At 38.7% G+C, this 20,412-nt stretch overlaps 1 protein-coding gene across 3 annotated transcripts in view; it reads right to left on the bottom strand.

Annotated features, from left to right (window-relative positions):
* The window catches only part of LOC106076492 (uncharacterized), a 40,216-nt gene that overhangs the window by 7,408 nt on the left and 12,396 nt on the right, over positions 1-20,412 (bottom strand). For 2 of the 3 annotated variants that reach the window (XM_056014478.1, XM_056014477.1), the window contains 12 exons: positions 19,407-19,448; positions 19,208-19,255; positions 15,893-15,967; positions 15,121-15,195; positions 14,262-14,306; positions 13,046-13,099; positions 10,109-10,159; positions 7,884-7,928; positions 4,950-4,970; positions 3,190-3,234; positions 1,316-1,447; positions 571-650 (listed from right to left, as the gene is read on the bottom strand). In XM_056014478.1, coding sequence (XP_055870453.1) covers positions 571-650; positions 1,316-1,447; positions 3,190-3,234; positions 4,950-4,970; positions 7,884-7,928; positions 10,109-10,159; positions 13,046-13,099; positions 14,262-14,306; positions 15,121-15,195; positions 15,893-15,967; positions 19,208-19,255; positions 19,407-19,448 — 713 coding nt within the window. The remainder of the gene's footprint in view (positions 1-570; positions 651-1,315; positions 1,448-3,189; positions 3,235-4,949; positions 4,971-7,883; positions 7,929-10,108; positions 10,160-13,045; positions 13,100-14,261; positions 14,307-15,120; positions 15,196-15,892; positions 15,968-19,207; positions 19,256-19,406; positions 19,449-20,412) is intronic. The other variant, XM_056014479.1, reaches the window with a different exon arrangement.

Here is a 20,412-nt window from a genome sequence, read left to right as displayed (position 1 = left end):
TTATGTTTGGGTAATAGAATAGGTACATGATGTACAGTTTATGTTTGGGTAATAGAATAGGTACATGATGTAAAGTTTATGTATGTGTATTTCCTATTAATAGAATAGGTATGTCATGTAAAGTTTATGTATGATGTAAAAGTTTATGTATTTGTATTTACTAGTAATAGAATAGGTACATGATGTAAAGTTTATGTATGTGTATTTCCTATTAATAGAATAAGTATGTTATGTAAAGTTTATGTATGATGTAAAAGTTTATGTATTTGTATTTACTAGTAATAGAATAGGTACATGATGTAAAGTTTATGTATTTGTGATACTTCGTAATAGAATAGGTACATGATGTAAAAGTTTATGTGGTTAGGGTTGGGGACGTATATAATTATAAGTAAGAATGTATGTAATCATATCATGAGATGTATATAATTACTGGTGATAGTGTATATAATTACAGATAAGAATGTAATTACAGGTAAGAGTGGGTTACTTTTACTTCAAGCATTAAACGATTCACAGCACAATCATAACCCGCTACTCTATTAATAGTGAACACATCTTCTCCTTTACCTTTTTCGTTGTTAGCGAGAAACGCTTTTGGCTACTTGAATATTCTGAACCAAAGGTTTTGTCTCCCTTGTTTGATCCATCTAGCAGGAGACATTAGACAACAAATAGAAGGTATGTTCAAGAATTAATATTTAGTGACTAGTCTGGGATTTAGTGAAGTATTTAGGATCTAGTGAGGTACTTGGGATCGTATAATGAGGTTAGTCACATCGGGCAGGGCCCAGGTAATGTTCAAGTGACATTAAGTTGGGGGTCCTGATATTTATTTTTAGCTGGAGCATGATCTTAATGTACAATGTTTAGAGGCATGGGTAATGTTTGTTATGTTTTACTAAGTATCTTTAAACAATGATTTTATGTTTATATGTAGACTTACACTAAATATGAAAAATTAACCCATGCCTTTAAACTCAGAGAGACATAAAAAAGGCACATTTCTTATTCCATACGCTAGAACAAGTTCATACAAGTGCTCCTTCTTCCCTAGTGCTATTACAGAATGGAATGGGCTGTCTGAATCAGCCAGGAGAACCAACGACCTGGCAGAGTTTAAGTCATTAATTAACATGTATGACGAGATTGACACATGAAATGCGTAGGACGTAATTATCTTCTTTTTTGAAGCAACGTCTGTAATATATAAGATAATATGTAGCAACAGCTAGTAGGTAGCCTAGGTAAAATGAAGTTGAGATACAAGTTATTATCTTCCTATCTGAAACTGTAGCTCGTGCTGAATACTTACCATCCTTACTTTTAGCTCGTATACGCCTCTGTGACCCGCTGGGCGAGGATTCATTAGATATCTGTGTCCGGGACATAAATGACTTCCCTTTTCTTTGTAGGGCCGCTCTGTTTAATATCCAACCTCTATTTACTAGGGAAAGAAAGAGCATGTATAGATGAAATATGTAAGTTGAACGAATCCAAACCAAATAAAAAAGTTTAAATTTGAGAGACTATATTGAGCGTTGAAGGAATATTGACAGAACATAGAATGGATATTAGCTAATATTAACTAAACATTGATAGACTATTGACTTAACATGGACAGAATATTGATTTAACATGGACAGAATATTGACTTGACATAGACAGAATATTGACCTAACATGGACAGAATATTGACTTAACATGGACAGAATATTGACCTAACAAGGACAGAATATTGACTTAACATGGACAGAACATTGACCTAACATGGACAGAATATTGACCTAACATAGACAGAACATTGACTGAAAATGTGTGTTCAGCATTGGTACAACATTTACAGAGGATTGACAGAACATCGACAGAAAAGTAGTGAAACAATGACCAAACATTGTCTAAACATTGACTGAACATTGAAAAGACAAAACATTAATAAAAATTGGTAAATCACTGCTATACAACGACTGAACATCCAATAAGCATAGACAAAAACATTTGGAAAACTTCAAAATATTCATTTTAAGGCTTTTGGAGTCAAGCACGATTTTGAGCCAAGCAAGATTTTGAACTAAGCACGATTTTGAGCCAAGCAAGATTCTGAGCCAAGCACGATTTTGAGCCAAGCAAGATTTTGAGCCAAGCAAGATTTTGAGCCAAGCAAGATTTTGAGCCAAGCAAGATTTTGACCCAAGCAAGATTTTGAGCCAAGCACGATTTTGAGCCAAGCAAGATTTTGACCCAAGCAAGATTTTGAGCCAAGCAAGATTTTGAGAAAAGCAAGATTTTGAGCCAAGCACGATTTTGAGCCAAGCAAGATTTTGAGAAAAGCAAGATTCATTCCACGGTTGTGACTTTTTGGGACAAGAAGAAGATAAAAGAAATATTCTCCACGGACATTGGCTTTGGGCGACTTAACACTGCTTCTCACCAGCTGGTGTGCCCACGGAGTAAGGGTGCGACTTCATGCTGTTTTCGCTTTCCTCTTTTTGGCTGACATGTTCTGGATTATGTCCCATGATTTTCCTAAGACGTCTCATTTCTTTATTTCTTCACTTCATTCAGGGGTTGGGGGGGGGGGGGAGTGCCCATGGAGGAATGACATTCTCTTTTGGGGACATGGGGGTCATTCCATTCTTTCTATGGCTCTTTCTCAGACGTCACACCAAGCAGCTGCAGGGCAACCAAACCGCAGGTATAGAACAGGGGAAATAAATAGTACCTGACTGATGAGGTGGTATAAGCTGGATTAGTCCGCTTTAAAGCTATATAGAAAGAAATAGGTGGCCGCTTTTGAAACTAGCAATAAGTTACAAGAAATCCTTGCATTGCTTCGTGCATTGATGAGCAGGAGATTGTACCCTAGAACATCGTAGTACTTGTGAAACTAAACTTTGCCATAAACAGGACGACCACAAAGCGTATAACAGACGTTGACAATAACCAAAATAATAATAACCGAAGTATAGAAATGATATACATGTATATTCAAACCCGGTTAATTGAACCACCTGTTAAACGGCCAGCAGCTTATTTTGGACATCATTCTAAAGTAACGTAACAAAGTCGAATCCGGCTAATTGGACCAGCTGGTTATTAGGACCACAACAATCACGTCTAATGAGATTCGAATTAATTGGATTAGAGTATACATGAACGGGCAATGTAAATTGAACTAAATATACAAACTTGATTTTCTGGGCCTCTCATCTCTGCTACATTTTCTTGATCTTCCTATGAAAAATAAAATATTGTTAGTCATGTCTTTTTGCAGTGGGTAAGGGGTGGGGAGGGGTCGCCCACGGGGGGTGGGGGATAAACAGAGCTCTAGTACCGGGATGGATCTCCTACAAGCTTTTTGTTTCATCCATCTCGTATACGTATTTGCTGTCTTTAAAGACCGCATCACAACTGAAAAGATTAGAGACAGGGTTACTTCAGCGATTGGACCCCACGATGACCTGCTAAATATCGTAAAAAGAAAATACGTAAGCTAAAAATCTATGGTTGATTACAAGGTCTTCAGGGCTCGCAAAGATCTTCCTTCGTGGAACAGTACCAGGAAAAAGAAGAAAAGGCAGACAGAGAAAGCGATGGGAAGACAACATGAAAGAATTGACCGGCCTGTCTTTAAAAGAGGTTCTATCCAAGGCAAAAGACAGAGAGGAATGGAGAAGCACAGTGGACAAATCTTGCATGGTGCCCCAACGGTCCAACAGACTAAGGGAAAAGGAGTTTGAAGGGTTTAGTTATGGAGTGGAGGGAGGGCGGGGGTGCCCACACGTACGAAGCTGTTTCAGGTAGTGGAAGCCCACACGTACGAAGCTGTTTGATGGAGGGGGCGGGCCCACACGTACGAAGCTGTTTGAAGGAGTCGAGGCCCACACGTACGAAGCTGTTTGAAGGAGTGGAGGCCCACACGTACGAAGCTGTTTGAGGGAGTAGAGGCCCACATGTACGAAGCTGTTTGAGGGAGTGGAGGCCCACACGTACGAAGCTGTTTGAGGGAGTAGAGGCCCACACGTACGAAGCTGTTTGAGGTCCAAATATTTCTGGCAGCGAGCTTTGGCAAGGGGGAAGAAGTCATGGTCCTTAAATGTTTGTCGTTAAGCTAGAGTTGTCTTTCCTGGAGTAAGAGGGGCGCAAGCAAGCATCAACGAAAAATTCAGTCCTCCCCCTGCCCCCATTCCTTTTGTTTCTTGAAAATAAAATGTTTGACTCCACCTATTAGCTTGAAAAATCTAAATGGGGCTGGAGGGTGGAAACGGATGTCACAAACGTCTCTAATTATTTTTCTAGTTATCTGAATGCCATTCGGCCACAAACTGAAAACTCCTAGTTTGACTTACTTAAATTTTTTTTTCAAAACATAATTGTCTTACAATTTTAATTAGGCTATTTGAAACTGTTTCAGAGGGTATTTCCGCACTCGACTCTATTGTTGTTGCTTTTTGTTTTGTCTTGGGAAAGGAGTAAATAGACTTTGATGTTGAAGACAAATAAAATGTCTGAAATCAATCTGATTCAGCTGTCTTCAACATCTACCCTCCATGGAAAAGAATAGCAAAAACTAAAAAAAAAAAAAGAACCACAAAAGGAAAAATATATAATGTAAAGCTTTATACGTTATGATTAGAACAAAAAAGTATATTACCGAGTGGCGTCGTCATTTGACTCCCAAAGTGGTTGAGACACTAATATTAAAAACCGCTGTGTAATAATTAACATGGCGTTTACACACAAACATTGTTTAACCACTCTCCTGTAGTCCGCTTTATTGTTCTAAGTTTTTAATAAAATCGTTGTGCTGGCCACATGACACCCTGCTCTTTAACCGTTGGCCAAAAAGTAGCCCTTTCAGACCTTGCATTCTGGAGTGCAGATGACAGCTGACAGCCAGCACAACGACCTTGACCCCCTGATGAACTTTTAGTTACAGAACCACTTACCTCCGTCTATGCTTGGTCTCCCTAGCAGATACAGAAGAAAGCAAAAAACAGTGGCGATTAATCCAATTATTTTATAAAGCTTCAACTACTTTAAACAATAATATAATAATAATTCAAGATGGTCAGCTTAGCTTAGTATCACGGACATAACTGTATATAAATTCTTTCAGTCGGAAAACGACTATTACTCATACTATTGGCCTCCTTCAGTCGTAGAACAACTATGGCTCATCTCGAGCAAAGCGAGATGAAAGCCTGGGCATTGTTTATGGTCGGAACGATGTCGCCCACACAGCAGTTCCACCCTCCCCCCTCTCCAGGCAGCTGATGAGACCAAAGGAACGGAACATCCGATTCAGTTTGGGATCAGTAGCGCCGCATGCTCTGCCAGGTTGTAGCACAGTGTGCCACAATCTGCCTAAGGGTCACCAGCTCCTGATTTTTTCCTTAGTGTTGTCTCCCGAAGCCTTTCCTGTGTATAGTCTGAAAAACCTAGGCAATAGCTATGATGGGATTGATGTTTCTTATACAGTAGTTTCCCTTTTGTCGCGCGTAAAGAGTAGCCGCTATTTTATTGTGCTTGATTGAAGTGCCAGAAAAACGCGCCTATTTCCTCTTGAGCGCTACGTCATAAAATTCTTAAGACGTCACTTTGTTGTACTTTCCGGTCTGAGTAATTCTCCATATAAGTATCACTCACCAGCATCACTCACCAGCATCACTCACCAGTATCACTCACCAGCATCACTCACCAGCATCACTCACCAGCATCACTCACCAGCATCACTCACCAGAATCACTCACCAGTATCTCTCACCAGTATCACTCACCAGTATCACTCACCAGTATCACTCACCAGTATCTCTCACCAGTATCTCTCACCAGTATCACTCACCAGTATCACTCACCAGCATCACTCACCAGCATCACTCACCAGTATCTCTCACCAGTATCACTCACCAGTATCACTCACCAGTATCACTCACCAGTATCTCTCACCAGTATCACTCACCAGTATCACTCACCAGTATCACTCACCAGTATCTCTCACCAGTATCTCTCACCAGTATCACTCACCAGTATCACTCACCAGCATCACTCACCAGTATCTCTCACCAGTATCACTCACCAGTATCACTCACCAGCATCACTCACCAGTATCTCTCACCAGTATCACTCACCAGTATCACTCACCAGCATCACTCACCAGCATCACTCACCAGTATCTCTCACCAGTATCACTCACCAGTATCACTCACCAGTATCTCTCACCAGTATCACTCACCAGTATCTCTCACCAGTATCACTCACCAGTATCACTCACCAGTATCACTCACCAGTATCTCTCACCAGTATCACTCACCAGCATCACTCACCAGCATCACTCACCAGTATCACTCACCAGTATCACTCACCAGTATCTCTCACCAGTATCACTCACCAGTATCACTCACCAGCATCACTCACCAGTATCACTCACCAGCATCACTCACCAGTACCACTCACCAGCATCACTCACCAGCATCACTCACCAGCATCACTCACCAGTACCACTCACCAGCATCACTCACCAGTATCACTCACCAGCATCACTCACCAGTATCACTCACCAGCATCACTCACCAGTATCACTCACCAGTATCACTCACCAGTATCACTCACCAGCATCACTCACCAGCATCACTCACCAGTATCACTCACCAGCATCACTCACCAGCAACACTCACCAGTATCACTCACCAGCATCACTCACCAGCATCACTCACCAGCATCACTCACCAGTATCACTCACCAGCATCACTCACCAGCATCACTCACCAGCATCACTCACCAGCATCACTCACCAGTATCACTCACCAGTATCACTCACCAGCATCACTCACCAGCATCACTCACCAGCATCACTCACCAGTATCACTCACCAGTATCACTCACCAGTATCACTCACCAGTCTCACTCACCAGTACCACTCACCAGTACCACTCACCAGCATCTCTCACCAGTATCACTCACCAGCATCACATGTAAAAATGCCAGAACACATACAATGCGGCATCATCCTACATTACTTAGATCAGTGTTTCCCTCGCACATTTAGCGGAACCCTTTGCTTATACTCTTTAGAGCGATTAACTCACGTTGCTGGCCCTCCTCTTAACAGCTAGGGGCTTTAGGGGAGCGCTGTAAGCTCCCACAGCGGGGATCAGAGCCCAAATGTTTTCTTGCATTTTCAACATCTAAATCTCATTATTCATCCAACCAAAAATAAAGGGCAGATCAAATTAAGTAAAATAAAGTTCCGTGTGGACCAGGACCGATACTGAAGTGTGACTTGCAGTCAAGGCACAAGTAGCGTAAGTAAATCTTTATTCTAGGTAGTAGTATTTATCGTAATATTATCTTCATGTTAAGCTAGACCTCTTGTAGTCGGTCAGCTTTGGTCGGCATAAGACGTCATCAGAACCATGGTTAAACGCTCTTTAGATATAAGACCGTTTGACGCGTGCAAAATGTACTATTACAAATACAACCGATTTGTTCCTTGAAAAGTAAAGATACCCCACATATTTAGTTATGGCTTTGAGGGTCGCCGCCGAAAAAAAATTGTTTTCCAAAAATAATATATAAACAAGGTTACAAAGACAGTTTGTGTGGAAATACAAACTAAGAATCGGCCCCCGAAGAGGTCAGCTCAGGCAGACAGGCAGGTTTCAATATTTTCAGCAAGAATGTCAGAAATTATGAACTACAAAGGAACAACTACAACTTTATCTCCGTCGATACAAAAAGAAGAGACGAGCTGCTGTCCAAAGTGTTGCTGATGCTGTTGTAGTGTTAGTTCGACTTACGACTTAATACCACAGGATACAGAGATGTAGTCCCTGCTTCCGTGTAATATAGTTCAAAGTTCATGATCATGTGAAACAAATTTACCTAACCTTGACCTGCCCTCATCTCTGCTTTTCCTCGGTCCTGCTTCTAGAACAAGAGAACAAAAAGAGACTTTTGTAGTACTTTCAAAAGAGAAAAACAATAACTTCTTTATACAACTTATAGAGCGCTTATATTTTTCTCGTAATAAGTTAATGAATAATGTATTTTTTTAAAAAATATTTTTTTTTTTACTTTGCCCCATGCCCCCCCTCCCCCGAGAAATAATCCTGGTTAAGCGAATGCACAGATGTGCTACACTTTCAGGTATTTCCATGATATGCATTTAGATCTCGACTTAAAAGAAGATTTAAAAATAAACATTTTAAAGCTCTAATCTATCTCTCTTTTTTGTTTTGAAAGTTATTCATTCCAATAGAAATATTTCTGATTTTATCATGAGGACTTCAATTTCCCCGATAGTACTTGGAAATAATATCGGCGGTGGGTGTGCACAAAACGGTATAGGGCCGGAATATAAAATAAAAAAAGGCAAGTTACCTCTTACTATCATTTTATCTTATCTTATATATTACAGACTCTACATCAATAACAAAGAAGATAATTACGTCCTTCGCATTTCATGTGTCAATCTAGTCATGCATATTAATCAATGGCTTAAACTCTTAAAGCTTTGGCTTTCCTGGCTGACTCAGGCAACCCATTCCATTCTCTAAATGCACTAGGGAAGATGGAGCATTTGTTCTAGCGTATGGAATAAGAAATGTGCCTCTATCTTTGTGTCTTTCTGAGTAATTCATTAGGATTTGTTTTTCTATTTGTTAATTATGGTTCAGTGTTTTAGGTATCATAGCTAGTTTACTTTTTATTCTTCTGTCCTGAAGTGTCTCTAAGTTGAGTGATTTTATTAATGGTGTTACTGTAATCAAATTGGAATATTCGTTTGTTATAAATATCACTGCTCTATTTTGTATTTGTTCTTGTTTCTTAATGTTTTCTTGAGTTGAGGGGGTCTCAAACAGAGGATGCATATTCTAATAGTGGCCTAACTAAAGTTTAACAGCATTTTAGTTTTACGTTCTTGCTTGATTTGTAAAAAGTTATTTTAATAAACCCTAATGTTTTGCTTCATTTTTAATAGTTTCACCAACATACTTTTCAATTATTATTACACCTAGAAAATTTAATTTTTCAGTCTGTATGACAGGTTTACCATGATTTGAGTGAAACAAAAGCTGGTTTGCATGAGGAGCTGGCTCTGTACGGAGACAGAGAAGCTTTGAGAAGGACTGCCGCTTTCCTTGTCCGTGTTATCAGAGAATAGAGTTCTCAACACGGTGCCCTAGTGCGATGAGACTTACACGGTTTACCATGAATAAAATAAGTAGTTTTTATATTTTTTTACTCTTTAATCATAAATGGCTTTTTTCTGGGTGGAAAAACTTGCTCCAATTTGATTCCCACCTAGTCACTATTTTAGATGTTTCAAACAAAGTTCAGATATTTCATCTAATCTTATATTATCTTAGTAGATGTTTCAAACAAACTTCAGATATTTCATCTTATCTTATATTATCTTAGTAGATGTTTCAAACAAACTTCAGATATTTCATCTGGTCTTATATTATATTAGTAGATGTTTCAAACAAACTTCAGATAGTTCATCTTGTCTTATATTATCTTAGTAGATGTTTCAAACAAACTTCAGATATTTCATCTTGTCTTATATTATCTTAGTAGATGTTTCAAACAAACTTCAGATAGTTCATCTTGTCTTATATTATCTTAGGTCTCACGTCTTGTCTTATTTTGTCAAGGTCAAAGTAGTTCGGGTGTGTACACAGCTACAACAATATAACAATCACAACATAAAATCAAATCTGCTGCAACAACAGTTAACAGCAACATAATCAGCCATTATAACAGAAACAGCAATATAACAACGATAGCATCAACATCCACATATATAGCAACAACATAACAATAATAACAGCAGTTACAACTGCTAACAGCAGCTATAAAAGCAACGACAACATACAAACAACAACAACAACAAAACTACAACAGTAGCAACAAACAAAATAACAATAACTTCACAATAACAGTATCATCAACAACAACAAAAAAGAAATATAATAAAACAGCAGCAACAACAACACAACAACATTAGCCACATGAGCAAGGAGAACATTAACAACAACAACATAACAGCCAATTGCAACCACAACTGACGTAAATAAAGTGCATCATTGTCTAAACAAACTCACCTCTTAAATCTGCTCCCAGAGATCTTCGTGGGTCTACTTGCCCGAAAGGAGCTGCGAACAAAATAAAATAAATTTAGACACAACATTCTGAATGACTAGAAATAAATGTGCTGAAAGGTTGTCGATGTAACAGAGATGCCCACGGAATCAAATTAGGCGCGAATTGTCTTTAATTGACATAGAAGAGAGGCTGCAGGCTGCCTGGTCGTGCGGTTTGCGCGCTGGACTGTCGTTCGGACCTATCGATGTCCGCTCCCATCCCCCGTCGTCCTGCGGGAGGCTTGGACCAGGGAGTAAATTATCTTCAACTCTGAAGGAACATCCGAAACATGGAAAACATTTTATAAATATTTTAGGCGGCTTCATAACAAGATAGCTGGAGGTCACAAATGCGGCAAAATACACATTTGAGACCAAAAGAAAATCCGCTGCTGAGGACAGACGTAGACGGCGAAAAAATAATTTAAACCGACCACCGGTGGACACTGGTTATGCCTGGGCTGGATGTGGAAAAATATGTAGGTCACAGCAGGTGCTGCGTAGCCCCTGAAAATACTGCATTCCTCTTTAATCTTCGGACTCGAAGACAAGCCTTATTATTAATCTTCACCCAGAATAGGTCATGTCCAACACATCGAGTACATAAACATAAAACCAACGTTTGATGGTCATCAGCAGTGACCAATCTTTTTAAGGCCTGGGGGTCTAATTATTTTTTGAGCTGACCACAGTGAAATATCACAGAGCCCAATGAAATTGCTGTTCTTTGATTTTATTACTAAGTTTATATTAACTACGGTACACATTTATACACGTTTTTTCTTCCACTTCCCATTCTATAGAGCACCCGGTCTCAGAGCCTTACAAACGTTCCGTGAGAACCACTGATTTACACACGCTGATGTTCTTTATTACAGCCCGCGGGCTACATCCTGCCCGTGATGCGGTACTACACTCCCCAAGAAACGCCTGCCGACATTTCCAGTAATATATATATTACGATGTCTATATTAATCATGTCTATATGAGCTTGTCTTTACAATAATCGTGTCTACACTACCATCCTATCTATACTACCATCATGGCTATACTATCAACATGTCTACCTTACAATCCTGCCTATATTACCATCATGCCTATATTACCATCAGGCCTATATTACCATCATGCCTATATTACCATCATGTCTTTATTACTATCATGTTTACATGCCATCATTTCAATATTAGCATGTCTATATCACCATCATGCCTGCAGTACCATGTCTATATTACTGTCTTTATAATCTTTATGTCAAATATTATCAGAATGTTTGTATTATCATGTTTATATTACCTAATTTTTATACTACCATCATGTCTACAATACCATGTCTACACTACCTTCATGTCTATATAACATGCTATACTACTACGTTGTCTACACTACCATCATGTCTACACTACCATCTTGTCTACACTACCATCAAGTCTACACTACCATCATGTCTACACTACCATCATGTCTACATTACCATCATTTCTACACTACCATCATGTCTATACTACCATCATGTCTATACTACCATCATGTCTACACTACCATCTTGTCTACACTACCATCATGTCTACACTACCCTCATGTCTATACTACCATCACGTCTACACTACCATCATGTCTACAGTACCATCATGTCTACACTACCATCATGTCTACACTACCATCATGTCTACACTACCTTCATGTCTACACTACCACCATGTCTACACTACCATCATGTCTACACTACCTTCATTTCTACACCACCATCATGTCTACACTACCCTCATGTCTACACTACCATCATGTCTACACTACCTTCATTTCTACACCACCATCATGTCTACACTACCCTCATGTCTACACTACCATCATGTCTATACTACCATCATGTCTACAGTACCTTCATGTCTACACTACCATCATGTCTACACTACCATCATGTCTACACTACCATCATGTCTATAATACCATCATGTCTACACTACCATCATGTCTACACTACTCTCATTTCTACACCACCATCATGTCTACACTACCCTCATGTCTACACTACCATCATGTCTACACTACCTTCATTTCTACACCACCATCATGTCTACACTACCCTCATGTCTACACTACCATCATGTCTATACTACCATCATGTCTACACTACCTTCATTTCTACACCACCATCATGTCTCCACTACCCTCATGTCTACACTACCATCATGTCTACACTACCTTCATTTCTACACCACCATCATGTCTACACTACCCTCATGTCTACACTACCATCATGTCTATACTACCATCATGTCTACACTACCTTCATGTCTACACTACCATCATGTCTACACTACCATCATGTCTATACTACCATCATGTCTACACTACCATCTTGTCTACACTACCATCATGTCTACACTACCCTCATGTCTATACTACCATCACGTCTACACTACCATCATGTCTACAGTACCATCATGTCTACACTACCATCATGTCTACACTACCATCATGTCTACACTACCTTCATGTCTACACTACCACCATGTCTACACTACCATCATGTCTACACTACCTTCATTTCTACACCACCATCATGTCTACACTACCATCATGTCTATACTACCATCATGTCTACAGTACCTTCATGTCTACACTACCATCATGTCTACACTACCATCATGTCTACACTACCATCATGTCTATAATACCATCATGTCTACACTACCTTCATGTCTACACTACCATCATGTCTACACTACCATCATATCTACACTACCATCATGTCTACACTACCTTCATGTCTACACCACCATCATATCTACACTACCATCATATCTACACTACCATGATGTCTATACTACCATCATATCTACACTACCATCATGTCTATACTACCATCCCTTCAATATTAACATTGACACTTACTTAAAAGATCTCTTAATCTGGTTTCAAGTGACTTTGTCTGTTCCTTTTCCTCATCTGGGGAGAAATGTGACGATAAAATCAAGTTTTATTTTAATTAGGAAACAAATTAGCCAGAAGTCTACTCGTCAGAGTTCAGTTGAATACTCTGTACACGTGTGTCATTTTGATTGGTCATCTCATTTAAACCATCGACTAACTTTATTCCGATTTTATCTACATAGTCTCTCTGGACATCTAAGCCTAGTTTTACTTACTTAGACTAAGATCCTCCCGCGCCGTTCGGCGCATTGGGTGGCAGGCTGTCTCCACAAAGATCTGTCACTGGCAATGTCTGAACCCTAGTCTATTTGGTAAAAACAATATTCGAAAAGCCTGTCGGATGCTGTGACTAGAACTCGCAATGGTATATGTAATGATGGGATACTGGTATTTAACATTTTCATTTATGTAAACTCATTTACTGTTATAACAAAATGGGGAAAGTTCCCCTTTCAGACCTTGCGATCTATGGGGCAGATGATGTAAAGGTCCTCTGTTTTTCTTGCCCAAAGTTAACGAGGGTGTCATGTGGCCAGCACAGCGACAAACCGCCTTTACTTTTCACAACTAATGGCAGGTACCCATTAGAGCTGGGTGGACTCAGAGACGCCAGGATCAAACTCTGGACACCCGATTCAGACGTCAAGCGTTTTACCGCTCAGCCACCGCGCCTCATTTGGTCAAGAATAATATATAATATTACTGATATTTTTATTAATTGTGGTTCAGTTGCCTTCAATCAGGAACTATAAGAACTATTGGTTCGGTACTTCAAAACAGCTTTCTCCTTTGAGAGGCCCAAACAAGATACTCCCTCCCCAACCCCCTACCAAAGAAAGGAAATACTCTATGGAGAGCTGCCTGATCTGGAAACCAACGCGCAGTTCATCTCATATATAGGATCTGAACCCTCGAGAACCCAGAAGAAAAAGAGAGGCCCAAACAAGATACTGCCTCCCGCCCCTCTTACCAAAAATAGGAATTACTTTATGGAGAGCTGCCTGATCTGGAAACCAACGCGCAGTTCATCTCATATATAGGATCTGAACCCTCGAGAACGCAGAAGAAAAAGAAGAAAGAGACTAATCAAGTCATAAGAAACTCGCAAATATAGGTCAGTGTAAGAAAAAATGTGTATTCGATTAATCAAGTCTCGCTCGTAAAACTTTTGCCTTACCTGATGTGCGACGTTTTCGAGCGTGTTCTTTGATATGGTGCGTTTCTAAAAGGAATTAAGATAGGACACATTAAAAAGAAAATAATATGAAATACATTTGGCTTGTAAAATAAAAGAAAATATGTTTAAAATCTGGCACACTGAATCAATTGAAACAAAAAGCTTCTCAAACAAAACACTGACCTAACCGCTGACTTAGACTATCTGTACACTTTTTGTTCTTTGTAGATTTAAGATGAATTTTAGAACCATGTCAAATTACATGTCAAAGTACAAATTACATGTCAAATTACATGTCAAAGTACAAATACTTCTTCCCTAGTGCTATTAGAGCATGGAATGTGTTGTCTGAGCTAGCCAGGAAAACCAGTGACTTGGCAGAATTTAAGTCATTGGTTAATATGCATGACTAAATGCATGACGCGTAGGACGTAATCATCTTCTTTTTTGAAGTAACGTCACGTGGTTACCTTGTTCTTGCTGAAAGTGGCAAATTAGCTCCCCACTGACTATAAACTACTTCCTATTGCAGGCGTCTCAAAAAGCTTTTGACAATCAGTTCAACTCCTGTCCTTAACGTGAGTCTCAGATGTTGAGTCCCTCGGAACTGTCATGACTGACTGAAAAAGGGGCCAATGGGAAGGAAGGCGTCTTTAGCCATGCCTCTTCAAGCTCTGACTCGCCAAGTCTGACGGAGGCCACCCTTTGCCTTATATCTCACTCGCACAATTTTAGTCTTATCCCAATGTTCGTAAACAAAGCTTTTTTTTTTGGTTGGGGGGGGGGAGAATAAGTGATACTAGTAATCGAATCTGGGATTCATTAATATATTGGTAGGTTTATAAACGTAAATGAATACCTTCAGAAGGTAGGTCTACATCCTGTGACTTTAATCTTTTCTTCTTGCCTTTGTCAGACTGTGACGTCAGCGAATCTAAATGAACAAAATATAGCCAGACTTGGCAGAAATAAAAGAGTTATCTTTCCATGACTTTTTCGTGGTGTCTTGGGCCAAGAAGAGAATTATAGATAGAGATAGATACTAGAAGGAACTGGCCAAAGGAATGTAAGTAGGAGCGTCTTCCTTTATAGTGTTAAATTGTTTTTAAAAAAAGGATGAGTCAATTATATAGTTATAATTAAGAAAAACAAAATGTGAAGGGTCAATGGCGAAATAAGCAATATATAGCCTGGAAACAAATGGGCAGCTGTAGCTTGTGGGTAATGCTAGTATATCTATATCTATATCTATCTAGATAGCTAGAAATGAAGTATATAACCATTTAAGGCGTAGAGAGCAGCGGCGTAGCTAGGGGGGGAGGAGGATGGGGGGGGGGAGAATTTGAAAATCCCCCTCAAGGCCCAAATGAGAGTTTTTTACATTAAAATTAAATATTACGCAAAATGCCTGGTCCCCGGTGAGGTGAAGCCCCCCCCCCCTTCCGGGCCCCCAAATGATGGAAAATTCCTAGCTATGCCTCTGGTAGAGAGTGTGTTTTTGGTTGGGGGGGGGGAGAGAATAAGTGATATTGGTAATCGAATCTAGTTTAGGCCCTATATATATATATATATATATATATATATATGAATGCCCTATTCTTAGTGGTAGGTTTATAAAAGTAAATGAATACCTGCAGAAGGTAGGTCTACATCCTGCGACTTTAATCTTTTCTTCTTGACTTTGTCAGACTGTGACGCCAGCGAATCTAAATGAACAAAATGTGGTCCAGACTTCCATATAAGCGAGCAGGAAAATAGTCTATTGATAGTTCTACTGATCGTGGATATAGTGTGTAGTTTGATTAATTGTTTGTTTTGTTTTTAGGCACATCGGCACAATTTAGGCCATGTCGTGCCTGCATTCCCTTAAGGACTACTCTCTCTATATATAACAAGGGCTAAATTCTATGCAATTAAATCATTAAAATCAAGGTCTATTCACAGTTAAAATAGTAAGGGTAGTAAAAATTTAATTATTTGGTAAAAATCTAATGTAAATAGTACATGTTCACAAATTCATAAATCAGATCTTCGTAGATAACCCCACTTCCCGGATAAAGCCCAGTACCTTCCCAGGGTCGACATTATCGAATAGCGTTTTTAAGTTAGTGGCTCTAAAATATTTCTCCCTGACATCCTGGTATCTGGGGCAATCAACGAGGATATGTTCCACGGTGCGGCGAGAGTCACAGTACTCACAAAGTGGGGGCTCTTCTTTCTTCAGCACAAAAGAGTGCGTGATGTAGGTGTGGCCAATCCTAAGTCTGGACATGGTCGTGCTACCACGCCTTGTCGGACCCTTAGATGTGAGCCGCCACCTGACATCCGCCACAATCTGCCTGAGTTTATTGTGAGTCTCAGCCTCCCATCGGTTCTGCCACTCTCGATAGGTTTCACGTAGAGATGGGAAACGAACCGAACCCGAACCGAACGAACCGAACTCGAACCTCACTTATGACCGAACCGAACCGAACCCGAACTTTGAAACAGCTTGGTACGAACCGAACCGAACGAACCCTCCTTTTCTTAACCGAACTAATTTTGCAATTTGTACATCCTTTTTTTATATTTTTGATTTTAAAAAATATAAAAAATTACATAAATATTTTATTTAAATCCTAATGATTCCATTATACTTTGAAAACTTGGGAGGGGGGGGGGTATTTTGAAAACTTTAAAAAGAAAAAAAAAGCGTCGCGCTAAGATTCCTATGGGTTTTTCCGTACGTGCCGACTCCCCCATGGCATTGAATTTTCGCGGGCTGTTTGCAATATTGGTTTTGAGTCGAATAGGCGCCCTCTAATTAGATCTAGATCTAGATCTAGAATCTAGACTCTAGTTACAGTCTAGTACCTAGTAAGTACAAAGTCAACATTAAAATATTGTCACTTTTATTTGAGATGGCTGTTAGTTGAGAGTAGAATAGTTTTTGCCGATTATAGAGTGTAGATATAAATCTACAATAAGTTCATTTCTGTTCTAGTTTAAAATAAATTTTAATTATCTTCTATTTAGTGATTTATTTTTATAAAATTGTGAAGTATTCCATATTGAAATATTATCAGTGGCGTAGCAAGGGTGGGGGAGGAGGAGGAGAAATGTAAAACCCCCCGGGCCCCCTTTTGAGTGTTTTTTTTACAATAAATATTCAATATTACGCAAAATGCAGGGGCCACCAAAGAGGTCCAAATGGTGAAAAAGTCCTAGCTACGCCCCTGAATATTTGTACCATTATTCTGTTTTGCATTATTGATCATCAGTATTTTTAATGCAGCGTTTCTTAAACTTTGGGTCCTCCCCCGTGGGTGGGGATGGCGAGTACCTTGAATTGGGGGATGGGGAGACGCAACTTCCTGACAAAAAGGAGTGTCATAGAGTGTGTGTGTGTGTGTGTGTGTTTCCTGGTGGCGGTAAGAAGAGGTTAAGCGAGTGATTTGTGTTTATCCATTGAGTATGATGAAATTAGCGTGATGCAAATGTGAAACGGCAGACAATCTTGAGATATGTTTTGTGGTGACCTAGATTTCGTTTAAATATCAGTATATTTCATTAATATTACATCTCTATCTCAAGTTAAGTATGTGAATATTGTAATAACAGTTAGGCTATATTGAGTTGTTCACTATAATAATAATATTAAGTTTAAATATTATTATAAGGCTTGTCTTCGAGTCCGAAGATTAGTGAGGAATGCAGTTTTTCCCATGGCTGCGCAGTCCCAGCTGTGACCTACATATTTGCCACATCCAGGGCAACCATAACCACTGTCCGCAGGTGGTCTATACATGCCCTGCCCAGAGTAACTGTCTTACCATAAGAAGTCCCTCTATACTATCCTTACCGGTAAAAATATAAAACGCCTTTATTGGTTCAATTGTACTAGCTGTTTGTAAGCGACAAACCAACGACCAACTAACAAGGAGAGGGGGCGTCGAAAAAAATGTTTTATTTTCATTGTAACTTATCTGAATATTAGTAAAATTACATGTTTAAAAATTAAAATATATTAAGTAGGAGATGTCATTTTATCGTCTAATAAGACCTAGTCAACTGAAGACTGCTTTTTGCGAGGCGCGTATGCACAATATGGGTCAAAACGTTTTGAAGTAAACATTTTTAAACATCTCCGCTATTGTGATTCTTCTGCATTTTTTTGTCTCAGAATAGTCGAATTTCTTCCGTATATTGCAATTTATTATAGTGACGACGTATGTGTGGAAAAAAATCCTCGATAGTGACGTCTTTACATGAAGAATATTTGTTTAAAAGATCACGCCCATTATAGAAGTACGTGCGCAATATGTAGGCCTACCTAGAATGTCCCTAGCATAATTCTATTGGCCAGGTCTGTCTCTTTATTATTAGATTTCATATGGCCCTCGACTTTTTAAAATTATGATGAATGGTGCTTTGTGAAAGAAAGCACATCGAAATTAGTCTTTTTAAAAAATTATCATTCTTACTGAGAGAAAAAGGTTACAATACGCTTAGCGCTGAGTCACGCCCAGAATTAAACCCATTGCCGACTTGAGCGAAAACCTGCCGCAACATTATTTTGGAAAAAGTATTGCCCATAGGCCTATTATATGTTGCAAAGTATTTTTTTTATGTAAAAATTCAAATGAAAGTGTTTTAACTGATATATTATATTGTATTAAACCTTATAACTTAATTTTGCTATTACATAATTTCATAACATCGAACCGAGCCGAACCCGAACCTTAGACCTGACCGAACCGAACCGAACCCGAACTTTACTCGTCATCGAACCGAACCGAACTCGAACTTAAATCTGACCGAACCGAACCGAACCCGAACTTTAAAAGTTGGGTTCGATTCCCATCTCTAGTTTCACGTCCGCGCAGGGGAAACATTTTGGATATTTTCATTAATCAAAGAAAGCTTGAACTTAAAATACAAATGTTTGTTTTGTTTATAGTTTATACCTTTAGATGTCTCCTGTTTTGGGATTTTATTTTTGACTTCAACAGTTTCTAAAAAAGGAAACAAGGGAGCTAATTGTCAATATATCTAAATATCAAAATGGCATAATTGTTTTGTTACAATACAAAGTAACGCGATAGATAAAAGTACATTTTAAAAGTTTGCTATTTAAATATATCATTGTTGTTGTTCTTTTTGTACCTTTAGAGTCCGCATCTCTTATCTTTTTGTCTTCAACAAATTCTATAAATGTAAATATATGCAAAATAATTATACAATTATATATATATGAATAATTATTGCTATAATAGACAGTGATGTTACTAGTAATTAGGCTAGGCGATATATATATAATTTGAATGTTAGCTGCAATGATAAATGTATTATTTGAATGTATCAGACTGATGTGTCTATCCAAAACAGAATTGACACTTTAATTTTAAAGTCAATTATTAACTCTTTCTCTCCGTAATTATTTTTCCACGTTTTGAAGGAATTCTTTACTTTACTCATGACTATTTCACTCCCCTGTTATGATTGGGCTTCAATTTCTTTGTTGTTTGTTATCAGAAAATGTTGTATTAGGAATAGAATTAAAGGGAAATGCATGCTCTTTTTATATAACACAAAGTCAATTATAAAAAAAAATAAACATTAATTTAGTGTAAGGAGGAGCAAATCAACGATGGTATCGTCGATCAGGAGAGAAAGAGTTAAAACATTGGTATTGTTGTACACTTGCGCACTAGCGCACCAGTGCCACACCGCTGTTTACATAAAAAACCAAGTTCCTGATGTATCTTGGCCCACTAGTTTGTTATTTGTAAAACACAATTATACTACAGACCAACACATAACTCTTTATCAACACTATATTTACAAAAGTAATAAAAAGCTGTATGCATGACCGCAATTTAATATGATAGGGCCTACATCATAGGGAAATAAAAAGAAAAAACCGATAGAAACACTGCAGGGCTTGAAAAAGGCAGAATATTTGATTGTTCATAAGCGTGCCTTAGTGGTCGAGTAAATTGAGCTTATGAGTATGATTATATTTCAATACCACGCAAAAGCTAAGTCATAATTTCAACAATATTTCTATTTTAAAAAATCACAGGTCGACACAATTTTTGGCTGACATTATCATTGGATGTAGCCGAATTTGAATAGTCGTTCTTGCATGCAGAGTCAAAAGTAGCTCCTG

The sequence above is a fragment of the Biomphalaria glabrata genome, chromosome 16 (genome assembly GCF_947242115.1).
Source record: "Biomphalaria glabrata chromosome 16, xgBioGlab47.1, whole genome shotgun sequence".
NCBI classification, from domain to species: Eukaryota; Metazoa; Mollusca; class Gastropoda; family Planorbidae; genus Biomphalaria; species Biomphalaria glabrata.
The sequence above is the reverse complement of the archived record's forward strand: the minus strand, read 5'-3'. Positions and strand labels throughout refer to the sequence as shown.